At 43.4% G+C, this 13,061-nt stretch overlaps 1 protein-coding gene across 2 annotated transcripts in view; it reads right to left on the bottom strand.

Moving 5' to 3' along the window:
* Positions 1-13,061, bottom strand: part of MYOM1 (myomesin 1) — a 141,888-nt gene that overhangs the window by 36,833 nt on the left and 91,994 nt on the right. For both annotated transcript variants that reach the window (XM_005665300.3, XM_003127844.5), the window contains 3 exons: positions 12,192-12,318; positions 9,159-9,343; positions 3,735-3,849 (listed from right to left, as the gene is read on the bottom strand). In XM_005665300.3, the coding sequence (XP_005665357.1) occupies positions 3,735-3,849; positions 9,159-9,343; positions 12,192-12,318 (427 nt within the window). The remainder of the gene's footprint in view (positions 1-3,734; positions 3,850-9,158; positions 9,344-12,191; positions 12,319-13,061) is intronic.

Genomic DNA, 13,061 nt, shown 5'->3' with positions numbered 1-13,061 from the left:
CAAGGCCACTGAACACACACTTGCGCTCTCAGCCCACCGATTTTCAGAAGCTAGGATCAGTTGCCGGTTGTCAGCTCAATCCCAACTCATTATTCCTTCTGGAGTTCCATTCTTCTAACCTGCCTTGCTCCTAGTAACAAGTCCCAGTAACTCAGTCCCTGCTCAGCACTCTGCCTTGTGCCTAGGCTCTCCTGCCCATAACCTCAATTCTCCTGTCCACTGCCGGGTCTCTGGTAAGGATATCTGCAGCCTGTTGCTCTCTAGATCACCTGCCACACCTTGGCAAGTCTCTCTCTTATCTCCTGTCTGATCTGGCTCTCGTGGCCTCCACCTATAGCCCAGGCTTGATACAATCAACACAGATACTATTTGAAAAATATCAAATATCAAGGATTGAAGTGCTTTTTGTGCACTAACAAATCTACGCTAAATATTTTCCAGCTTATTCTTCTTACAGACTTGCTTAGCTCACAGATTTCTCGGTAAGGCATGGCATGCTTAGTCCATTTATGACTCTTGTTACCAGCACGACTGGACTTTGTGGCAGCAGCTGAGCTACATCTGCTGGTATATTTGTCAGCTTCAAAGGGAGACTAGTGATCCTACCAACCCCAGTGGATTAGGTTCACTTTTAACTGAAATTCAAATTACACTTGAGGTATCTCAGATGTATCTGAGGTTTGCTGTTACATGATAAGCTTTATTTTCTACCTGAAACTTTAATAATGTGTTCCAAAAGAGGCTGTTCTGCAATAGAAATCCAAGTTTCACATTCCAAACCTTGAAACCGATAATAGACTCCATCCCCCAACCCTGGCCCCAACCATTTTAGGTTAATAAACACCTGATTAAAAGTGATATATTGAGTTCCCCTTGTGGCTCAGCAGAAATGAATCTGACTGGCATCCACAAGGACTCAGGTTTGATCTCTGGCCTCACTCAGTGGGTTGAGGATCTGGTGTTGCCGGAGAGCTGTGGTGTAGGTTGCATACATTGCTCGGATCCTGCAATGCTGTGGCTTCGATTTGACCCCTAGCCTGGAAACCTCCATATGCTGTAGATGCGGCCCTAAAAAGACAAAAGGAAAAAAAAAAGTGATATATTGGTATTTAACAAAGCTAATAAATGCAGACAACCTTAGGCTATATATAAGTTTGCACAGGGATTTCTGAAAACTCAACACATTGTTTACAGCCTATTCAACTATGGGAAATATTTTGTGAACCCCTAGCTAAGCTCTCGTGGCACCGTGTTGTAAATTCTGCTTTCCCATCAGATCATAAGCTCAATAGGCAATGACAATGTCACATTGTTTGTGGTGCCCACACAGCACCTGACATGTAGTAAGTCTTCAGGAAATGGTGCAGGAATGAATGTGCCTATTGTACATGAAACAAATTTCAGTGTATCCTGGGTTTTGGGCTCCTTCATCAAGATGCTTCAGGTTAAGCAACTTGACTTTGTGTCTCCCAGGATCCTTTCCTAGGCTTTAGCCAATGGTTCCTAAGTGGGTTAATCTGGTGTTGTTCAGTGTATTGTTGTCTGCAGCTGTTGTTTGTAGTTATATTCTGGGAGTAGAAAAACACAAATGACTTTGGGTGCCTTATTCCAAACCGGTGAAACAAAACTCTCCCCCAGGAGCTCACAGCAGACCTGGTTCTGCTGGTAAAGTTGGTGGCTTTATTAAGGTCTTGCCTGGCCACCTGCTGTTCTGAGGCTATTGATGACAATACAAGAAAGCAATTTACACTTTCTTCAGTCACTCAGATTTGGGGTCCACTGCTTAAAGGCTGCTTTTAGCTGGTCAATGACTAGACTAAGAGTTTGCTTGTACAATGATTTAAATAATTCTTTCAAGGACAGACTCACACCCGGGCCCTTCTTCATGTCCACTTGGCACCTTATATTTCTGTGGTGTTGGCACCTGAAGGGTCTGAAATCAGTTTCTACAGGAATATGCGTCCTGGTGTCCTTGTGCGTTACCTTGTACCTGGCATAAACATTTTTAGCATTTTTCTGTTTCGTCATGAAGTTCTGCAAAGAGTACTTATATAAGGTATGGCACTCTGTCCAGACGCCCCACCACACTTTGGTATAAGAAGGTCACTTCTGCCACCACACCCAGCTCTAGAGGGTAGTTACAAGAGAACTTGAAAGCAGTTTATGAAGTAACAGAATGAAAAGGGCAGGTACTTCCTCAAAGGGTACATTTGAAATTCTTGTCAAGCAGCATGAAGTGAGAGTGGAGTTTTCTATGTTTACAATCTTTTCTCATCATAAAAACAAATATTGCATTATATGTCCGCTCTTTATTCCAGTCAGAAAAGAGGATTGGATTAAAGTGAGAGTGCTTGGACTAGAATGAATATAAACTTAAAACAACTCGCTAATCCTTTTTAAAATCCTCTCTCATTTCCACTGCTTTCTTTCATGCAACTTTAATGAATTGAAATATATAGCTTTGAAAAGTGATAGAGATTAAATGACAAGATAAGTATTATATAATGAGCTGAAACTATTTGCACAGTGAACACTGTAAACTTTGTTCTCATAACAAAGGGAAAGACTGTCCTAGTTTAATCATGGCATCTCGAAATTGGGAAGTAAGGGCTGCCTCAACTCTATAGATCATTCAGTTCAGACCTCCGTTACTTTCACCTAGGGGTCAGCAAACTATGACTCAGGGGCTAAATCTGGCCCATTGCCTCTTTTTATATGGCCTGCAAGCTAAGAATTTTTTTTTTTTTAAGAATGGTTTTTACATTTTTTTTTTTTTTCTTTTCAGGACCACACCTGTGGCATATGGAAGTTCCCCGGGCTAGGGGTCAAATCAGAGTTATTGATGCTGGCCTACACCACAGCCACAGCAATGCCAGATCCAAGCTGGATCTGTGACCTACACTGCAGCTTGTGGCAACGCAGGATCCTTACTTCACCCACTGATCGAGGCCAGGAATTGAACCTGCATCCCTATGGATACTGTGTCAGGTTCTTAACCCACTGAGCCACAACAGGATCTCCTGGTTTTCACATTTTTAGAAGTTTTTAAAACCAAAAGAAGATTAATATTTCAAGACATGAAAATTATTTTGAATTTTATAATTCAAATTTCATAATGCATGTAATATATGATATTACATAATGCACATGTCATGCACAGTGGAGTTTTATTGAAACACAGCCATGCTCACTAGTTTGTGTACTGTCTGTGGTCGTTTTGTGCTACAGCTGAGTTGAGGATTGTGATAGGAATCATGAAACTGTGGAGTTGAAAATATTTATTATCTGGCCCATGACAGGAAAAGTGTACAGACCCCTGGTGTAAATTACATGAATCCTACTTTTGTTTTAGGGTCATGCTTGCTAACTGGGCTGTTCCAGCTTCCTCTGTGATGGGAAAATGTTCTTGTGGAAGTTAATGGCCATGGTATAACAGGAATAATGTCTCAGGAATGTACGCTTGAAACAGTTGGTCCATGAAGCATAATTTGGTCAAGAACATCCCTGTTTTTAAGTATGAACCAGAGCAGCCCTGGAAAACTTCAAACCTGGCTCACCCCTGCCCCGAGGTCGGTCCTGTGATGGGGTAACTGATTTTCATGTCCTATGATCATATTGCCAGTCAGCATACAGTGATGATTTTGAAAATGAGAAAAAGCATAGAAGTAAAGTTGAATGTTCCTTTGGTATCTTACACAGATGAGATTAACTCTAATGAAAAAGTAAAAGCCCACCTGGACGAGTTTCTGCCACAACAGGCCCAGCCAGGTCAGACGGCTTTCCAACACCTGCCTGGTTTATGGCTCGGACGCGGAACACGTAGCTGACACCCTCCTTGAGGCCTTGCACCTGGAAGAAGCAGGTATAGAAGTGATGGGAGCTTTTGTATCATTGGAAGAGAAGTGCCCTTCCTCTGTGGTGATGATATAGTTATACAGCACAAATGGCACAGGACTTGGGTTCTAAACCTGATTCTGTCAAAGACTAAGTCCATGGCTTTAGCTAAGACCTTCTTCTCTCTATATCATCTGTAAGTAGATGTTTCCAAGATTCCTTGCAATTCAGATGTTTTCTATTTTAGACAGTTTAACAACCACCAGCATGAGAAACAGGGGACTGATATATGCATGCTTTAAAGGAGTTAGCCACCTTACTCTTTGGTCAAAAGACAAAATACAAAGTGTCACAGAGCAGGAGTTCCCGTCATGGCTCAGTGGTTAACGAATCCAACTAGGAACAATATGGTTAAGGGTTCGATCCCTGGCCTTGCTCAGTGGGTTAAGGATCCAGCGTTGCCGTGAGCTGTGGTGTAGGTTGCAGACGCAGCTCGGATCCTGAGTTGCTGTGTCTCTGGTGTGGGCCGGCAGCTGCGGCTCCAAGTGGACCCCTAGCCTGGGAACCTCCATATGCCACAGGAGCGGTCCTGGAAAAGGCAAAAAAAAAAAAAAAAAAAAAAAAGTGTCATAGATCATATAGGCTGCCTCTTCCTGGCTCTTTTGAAATAGTCTATGAATAATTTCAGATAAAATTTCTGGCAACAGAAAGGAATTACAAGCACAGATCACAGATCACCTTCCATCTATTTAAAAGAATGTTAAAACACTAGAACAAAAACAAAAGTTGTCCCTATAAATTTAATATAGTTATTTCTCACTACTAAATATACAAGTAGTTAACATGATTGTGATTTTTACTAATTTTTGAATAGTCAAAATGTATTCAAATTCCAAATCCCACATTTTCTTGGAGTTTCCATTGTGGCTCATCTAAAATCAATCTGACTAGTGTCCATGAGGATGCAGTTTCAACCCCTGGCCTCGATCAGTGGATTAAGGACCCAGAGTTGCTGTGAGCTATGGTGTAGGTTGCAGACGTGGCTCGGATCTGGCATTGTTGTGGCTGTGGCTGTGGTGTAGGCTGGCGGCTGTAGCTTTGATTTGACCCCTAGCCTGGGAACCTCCATATGCTGCGAGTGCGGTCCTAAAAAGCAAAAAGAAAAAACACACAAAAAATCTTCACATTTTCCATCATCAAGATGTTTGCTGAGGACCTATATTACATGTGTGCCACCGAGCTCAAGGTAGCATAAGAAAAGTAAAACACAGAGTTCCCGTCATGGGTCAGTGATTAACGAGCCTAACTAGGAACCATGAGGTTGCAGGTTCAATTCCTGGCCTTGCTCAGTGGGTTATGGATCCGGTGTTGCCGTGGCTGTGGTGTAGGCTGGCAGCTGTAGTTCCAATTCAACCCCTAGACTGGGAATCTCCATATGCCATGGGTGTGGCCCTAAAAAGCAAAAAATATATATATAGTCAATATTTTATAAAAATTATCTTTTTTTAAAAAAAATGTGACTTTTAAAGCTATATTGTATTTTAAGGAGTAAATTTTTTCCCATAATGTTGTGATGGAGATGAACATCCACAATGTGATTTAAATCAAATTAGCTAGAGTACATTTAATCAACTAAGCGAAGTGTTTTTGACTATGCATTTAAAAGAGCTATGTACTAAACTGTTGGGTTTTCAATCTAATTATTTAATTATATTGTGTTTATGATAATAGAATGTCACCACTTATATAGCGACAACTTTCGTTGGAGCTAATGGAGTTTTGAAATGGATTTTAATCTGTAAACGAGCTTGAATTTAGGCACAGGCTAAATACATAGAGTGAGATGTATTTAAAGTCTATGTTTAGAAATAATGCCAGGCAACTGTGGACTTACTGAAAGGAAAAGAAAACATTTCCTTGTGGTGACAAAAATAGACCAGCTCCCGGGTGCCTGCCACATCTGCACCTGCCACTTAGGTAATACGTGGCTGTGAGTCAGAGTTCTGCAACACGGCGCAGGAAGTGGATCCATGTCCTGGTGTCTGGTTGCTAGGGTGACAGGCACACCCTCCACTATCCCCTCAGGGGCAATGACTGCTGATGTAAGGCACTGGAGATGCACAATCTATGCATACATCTGTTTTCCTTTACTTAGATTTGTTTTCCTTCCTTATAATTTTCGAAAGAATCGCATTCCCTTGCCTTCTCCATCCAAGTGCCTTCTTCATCCACCACTTCCAATTATTCCCCACCTTCGCACCACACTGTCTCAGCTGATTGTATTTACCAATCAAAAAGGAAGCATGAGCTCTGTTGGTTAAACCTTTTGGTGGAAAGTAATGCATTTTTCATTCTCTCTAGGAACCCCTAGGCACTTGGTGCCAACATGAATGGGGCAGAAACTAGTTAGACCATTACGTTCTGGTGCATAAAGCCTGCTGTTCCTGGAGCTCCATCTCCTATTCTCAATTAAGTTCGCCATACTGAACTCCCCCCCCCCCTTTTTTTTTTTTTGTCTTTTTGCCTTTTTTCTTGGGCTGCTCCCATGGCATATGGAGGTTCCCAGGCTAGGGGTCTAATCGGAGCTATAGCTGCCAGCCTACACCACAGCCACAGCAACTCAGGATCCGAGCCGTGTCTGTGACCTACACCACAGCTCACAGCAACACCAGATCCTTAACCCACTGAGCAAGGCCAGGGATCGAACCCGCAACCTCATGGTTCCTAGTTGGATTCGTTAACCACTGCGCCACGACGGGAACTCCCAGACTGAACTTCTTAACATGTACACTTTTTTCTCCATTTCAGGCTTGAAATTTTTCTGAGTACAAAACATCTGGAAAAGTGACTCCGCATCAAAATGGGTGTGGGCATCACAGGACATCTTTACTTTTCTTCTTTGTGCCTTTACTGTTTAGATTTGTCATCATAAGCACATGTCCATTTTATAACCAGAAAAATCAGTAATTCTATTTTCACTTTAAAAAACTGTGGTTAGGACTTCCTGTCGTGGCTCAGGGGTTAACAAATCTGACTAGCATCCATGAGGACACAGATTCGATCCCTGGCCTCGCTCAGTGGGTTAAGGATCTGGCATTGCCGTGAGCTGTGGTGTAAGGTCACAGGTGTGGCTGTGGTATAGGCGGCCACTACGGCTCTGATTCGACACCTAGCCTGGGAACCTCCTTATGCCTGGGGTGTGGCCCTAAAAAGACAAAAGACAAAATAAAACAAAACAAAAACAGAACTGAGTTTAAATGCTAAAGTCATTTTCTTACAGAAAGTTTACCTTCTGGTTTGTGAGGGGCGCTCAGCCTCAGCGTGTCTCTCTCTCCCCTAAATGTCCCTTTCTTTTTCTTTTTTTTTTTTTTTTTCCCAATGAATGAGTGACATTAACCATTCTCTGATGTATTAAAGGGTGTTATTCTCTCTTCCTGCCTGTCTTTTCTGGCCTCCTGGTCCCCTTTGCCTGGCTTCTCACCCTTGTTTGGCTTCATGTGAGTCGGGCTCTTGTGTGCCATGGCAGGTTGTGGGTTTGGAAGTCACTCTGCCCATAAACACACCACCCCCACCTAGGAAGTGTCCAGCCTTTATTTCACACTGGCCTTTGGGGGGCGTCTTTTTATCTAGAGGCCTCCTGACTTAGCTGGAAGCCAAACAGCATCCTAGGCTCCAGACCTTCCTCAACCTTTTCTCTTCCTCTTGAAACGTGACCTTCCTTATTTCCTCACGGTTTTGTAAAGGAGAGAGAGTTCATTGGCGTGTGCTAGGCTGAGTTAACGGCGTGTTGGATGTAATGGTTTAAGGGTCATCTCTCCATGAGGATATATTTACATTTTTTTATAGGAACTATAAATGCCTTCATCCCAGACAGTGGCTGACAGACGGTATGGACGGCAGAGGCAGCTTGACACGAAAAATCTCTTAAACCAGGTACACTCTGAAAACCCTCCAAGGCCCACCCTCTGGCCGGTGGCCCATTCTGCCAACAGATAAGGCAGCACACTGAATGCACTGTGCAGTTGTCTGTGGGAGCTTGGCCACACAGTTGGACTTCATTCTAAGTAGTAAGAACCGGAGTCCTCTTCCCCACAGCTTCTGAGGCCCTATTGTGGATTCAGGGTCTCCAGATGGCACTGCCAACAACAGGGAAAACATTCCTTTGAGATTTCCCTTTGGTACTAGTGACTAGTGAGTCATTGACTATGGCTGACCAGTCTTCAGTAGACTGAGTTAGAAACTGGTTCAGTTAGAACACTTGGAAGGTAATGACAGATAAGGGTGAGGATAAGGTCGAAAGTTGAGTGAACTCCTTCCTCCAGCCTCTGAGAGCTCACGTGAGCACAGGTGTGAGGGCACAGGTGAGGTCAGGCAGGGCATGACTCAAAAGGATCAGCAGTTAAAGGCGTATGGGCGTGAATGCTATAAAAATAGCACCCTCAAATCAAAAACCACCTCAAAAAAATTAGAGGTAGGAATGAGAAAGTCACCGTCTTAAGACCGTGAGTAACAACAATGACAGGCAAGGAGGGAAAGAGAGCGAGCTTGGGGATGTTTTCCAAAGCCTGGCTGAGGGAATCGAGTTAGATCACAACCAAATTGCTTTAAGCATCAGAAGCTTCCCCAAACTCCAACCACTGCGAAATGGGATCCTACCAGGCACCCAACATAAGATATAGACCAAAGAAGAAAGGTTCTGTTTGATCTCACTAACTTCATTTTACTTTTTTGTCTTTTAAAGGCCGCACCCATGGCATATGGAGGTTCCCAGGCTAGGGGCTGTAGCTGCCTGTATATACCACAGCCACAGCAATGCCAGATTGGAGCTGTGTCTGTGACCTACACCACAGCTCACAGCAACACTGGACTCAACATACTGAGTGAGGCCAGGGATCAAACCTGCATCCTCATGGATACTAGTTGGGTTTGTTACCACTGAGCTGTGACGGGAACTCTGATCTCGCTAACTTCAAAAGTTAATGTTTTTAGAAGAACCTTCTTTTTTCTCTTTTTCTTTGTCTTAAAAAAAAAAAAAAAAAAAAAAAAAGGTTTCTTGGAGTTCCCATTGTGACTCAGCAGGTTGGGAACCCAACATGGTGTCTGTGAGGATACAGGTTCAATCCCTGGCCCTGTTCAGTGGGTTAAGGGTCCAGTGTTGCCATGAGCTGTGGCGTAGGTCTCAGATGTAGCTTGGATCCAGCATTGCTGTGGGGCAGCTGCAGTGCCAAACTGTCCCCTAGTCCAGGAACTTCCATATGACACAAGTGTGGCTACAAAGAGAAGAAAAAAAAAAATGGTTTCTCAAACCATGAGCATCCTTTTACCTTCAGGTACGTGTTTTTAAGAGCCGCCTCATTAAGTCCTCGCCAGTGGTCCTCTTTGGCATTGGCTTCCTTCATGTCCACAAAGTAGCCAGTGACGGGGGTCCGTCCTGAGTGGATGGGAGGCTTCCACTGCAGAACCAGGGACGTATTCCTGACTTCACTATACTTGAGGCTGTGTGGTGGTCCTGAGAGGGAGAGAGAGCCCAGTGTGTGACAATCATAATGGAAACAAGAAAACTCCAATATGTGTAAACCTAGCACCACAGGTATACACATACAGATTCAGCACTTACAGCTGAATCTGAGGCTGGTGTTCTTCTTTTGTAAAATCTACCATTCCAACAGAAATAGGTATTTTGTGGTCATTTCATATCAAGTTTCCTCAGCAGCTCTACATCAGCCAGTTAAGCCCCTAAATGGGCAGCAAGTGGTTAAGGCCAGTTCAAGGTGCCCTCCAGCGGCTGGATGAAGCCTTGACTCCAGGCTGTTGCCAGGCCTGTGTTCCTCACCTTTTATCAGAATGTTTTGATGTAGTTGCAGATTCAGTTTCAGATTATTTGGGGATGACAATCCGAAAACTCCCCCCAATCTCCAGTAGGATAAAGAAAGTAACTCTATTTGATGGCATAAGAATATAGAAAAAGAAAAATATTGCAAAATAGCTCCTCACTGGAGGGTAGTCTTTTCTGTAAAGCATGTATCCTGTATAGGGGTAAAAACCAACTGCCATTATGCTTTACAAAGACCTTACCCCCAAATATAGTCAATCCCATGGGCCTTGAATCTGTGCTAAACCCTGCCAGGTACTTCACATTCTTTTCTCTCATTCATTCCTAAGATAATTAACAGAAAACTCAGAGAAGACGAGGAACTCGATCAACCTGTTCAGGAGGGAAACCAAGTGTTCCCTGTGTGTATGCTCTTTGCACTCCTGGGAGAGTCCCAACTACCTAGCATGTGATATGGTTATTTATTTTCTTTCTTCCCCCTTTTTTTTTTTTTTTTTTTTTTTTTTTTTAAATAACAAGTGATTTCTAACCAACCAGTCAAAATCACCTGGACTGACTCACAGTGGCCTGAGAGCCAATTACAAATGCAGACTCTAAGGTCTAGACTTTGGCATTTTGCAATTGATCGCTTGATATTTGTTGGGCCGTTTACCTTGCCTTAACAGTCACAATGAGTCACCCTTGTCTCCTGATGATGCCTTGTGTGGAAATAGGTTTAAATAATCATGCCAGTACTTTGCCCTGGTGTGGTGTGTTCTGTTTTGCAAAGGGCTTTCACAACCATCGTCCTGTATCGCCCTCAGGCGCCAGAGAGGCACCCAAACAGGTGCCCTGCTCCTCAGAAAAGGACCACTGTGCTGCTTCCTGGCCCCTCTTGTCTAGGAAGGAGAATAGCTTGTTTCCCACCCTATCGGCCACTTACTACCTGTGTGAGCTCCTGGGTTTCAGAACCTGAGTCTTTTTCTTCATCTGTAAAGCAAAGGGATGATAAAACGTTCTAAGTGCTCTAGTCTATCATCAAGCTTTCCTGATTCATGGCTTGCCCAACACTTTTCAGTAACACAAGGGTGGATATGGGAAAAGAGAAGTCTGGGGCTGGAGGCCTGCCCTGTTCTTTTCTCCTGAGTTGGCAGCACTCACCCTGCAATCTCTTTTGCCAACTTTATCTTTCAAACCATTTTTCACAGATCTGCTCAGAATTTCTTGGTCTCTAGTCACTCATTTTTAACTTTATTTAGGAATTGCAAGAATTTAAAAACAGATCTGCTTTTGTGTAGTGTAGAAAGACTTTAAATATCATCGGCTTCAAGAAGGTGCAAGGAAAGGCAGTGTGTTTGTCTCTTGTGTTTACTGAAGCTGAGTGAGCACTTGAACTTCTCTTGAGTTTCTCTTGTGACCTTTTTATTTACACTTGATAGAGACGTGGTGCAGATGGATTCTCACTAAGTAAAGGCAAAACCATGGTTCTCCAAGGGCGCTAAGGCTTCAAACAGAGGGAGTGGGTAGCACTGGGACCAGGGTTGGGTTCACCCAGTAAGCCCAGTGTGGCCTTGTGTTCTAATGTGGTTGATGCTGGTGACATAGCAGTTATTATATACAAACTGAATATCAAACCCAAGTGGGAGAATTTAGTCATCCTGTGGTACCAAATATTTGGGTCTTTGAAGTTAGTGCTATTGGAAGCAGAATAAAACCATCCACCAAATACATTAATGTTTCCAGTCTGACTCTTAATGGCCTAGTAAATTTGTTTGTATGCAATGCTTACATTTGTTCAGTGCTGCAGCCGTATTAAAGTTAAAAGTATAGGTAAATATTTCTAGCTTCTCCCTACTTTCTTCCTTGCTCAGCCAACCATGATGAAAACCTCCAAAGGACAGTGTCTCCAGTCCAGTCTCAGGATCTTTATTGTGGTGCAGAGTTGGGAAAACGTATGCATAGGAAGGACTAGAGAGGTAAGTGGAAAGATATGAGAGGAAAGAGGTCAGGACTTAAGCCCTAGGCAGGCACCTTAGGTCCTCTGTATGATGAAGAGCTGAAAGCAGGGAGGAGGCAACAAGAAAGGGAGGCCATGGGGTCTGGGGAGGGAGCTGGGAGAGGTTGATGACAGAGAGACCCCAGAGCAGCAAGAATGCATGACAACCCAGGAGTGCAGGAAGAGGTTTTTTGAGAAGTTTTGCTGGGGGTGTGTGAATTGGGTGCCATTTAATGGCCTTACAAAAGCACAAGCGAAGATTGGAATTCCTTTTAATGATCCAGTGGCTTCCATCCTTCCTATTCCACGCAGAGGCTGAGCTATGAGGATGCTAGGATTTATTTGGACTATAAGAAACTCACATTCAGTTTTATATTGACACCTATTATTTAACAGTATTGTAAAAATATTTTATGCAAACACAAGGGGCCAAGAGAATTCGCTTCCCTTAAAAGTTGTCCACGTATCACTCAAATTTAGTTCCAAGTTGTAGGTTCTACTGCAAGGAACTCTGAGCCTCAGTGCTGAGACACGGTCATCAGGGTTTACCTGGAACAGCAATGGTCCACTCTTCACATTTGAAGCTTGCGCTCACTGCCGAGGGCTCTCCCAACCCAGCGATGTTCATGGCTGCCACTTGGAACTGATACACCATGTTTTCCTTCAGGTTGCTAATCTGCAGCATGGATACCATCATGGAGAGTGAACATTTCAGGTTTGTTTTTTTAGTGGTTCAACATCTTATTTATTTACCTCCTGTGTTGGACATGCTCTAGGCTGACCCTCAATGAGTCACACTGTTTTGTAATCTCACTCTAACTAAGGGTGAAACCTGAGACTTGCTTCTAGCCAACAGAACAGGGTAGGGGTATTGCATTATCAGTCCTATAGTTAAATCATATGGCAAAGGAGGGATATTGAATATGTAATTAAGATCCCTAATCAGTTGATTTTTGAGCTAATCAAAAGGGGAGAGATTATCCTGGGTGTACCTGAATATGATATGGTGATTTATAATAAGAAATATGTATTTGTTCCTATTCCTGGCACAGAGCTCCTAAAGCCTTTGGCATTCCCTAAGTGATGAGCGATAAAGTGTCTTTTGCTGTGTTAATGAGGTGACTTTTGGAAAGTCCCTAAGGATGAGGACTGGTGGCCAGGGGACCCAATCATGTTAGTAGAGAGTGGGGACTTTAAGCCTTATCCCAGACTTCTGGACCTCTGGGGAGGGAAGATGGACGGGATATTGAGATCAGTCACTAACGGTGATGATTTCATCAATCATGTCTATGTAATGAAGCATTCATAAAACCTCAAAAGAACAGGGTTTGGAGAGCTTCCAGGTTGGTGAACACCTGGAGGTGCTGGGAGAGTGGTGCTCTGGAGAGAGGATGGAAGCCCCATGCCCCTTCCCCATAC

Source organism: Sus scrofa, chromosome 6 (genome assembly GCF_000003025.6).
Source record: "Sus scrofa isolate TJ Tabasco breed Duroc chromosome 6, Sscrofa11.1, whole genome shotgun sequence".
Taxonomy (NCBI): Eukaryota; Metazoa; Chordata; class Mammalia; order Artiodactyla; family Suidae; genus Sus; species Sus scrofa.
The sequence above is the reverse complement of the archived record's forward strand: the minus strand, read 5'-3'. Positions and strand labels throughout refer to the sequence as shown.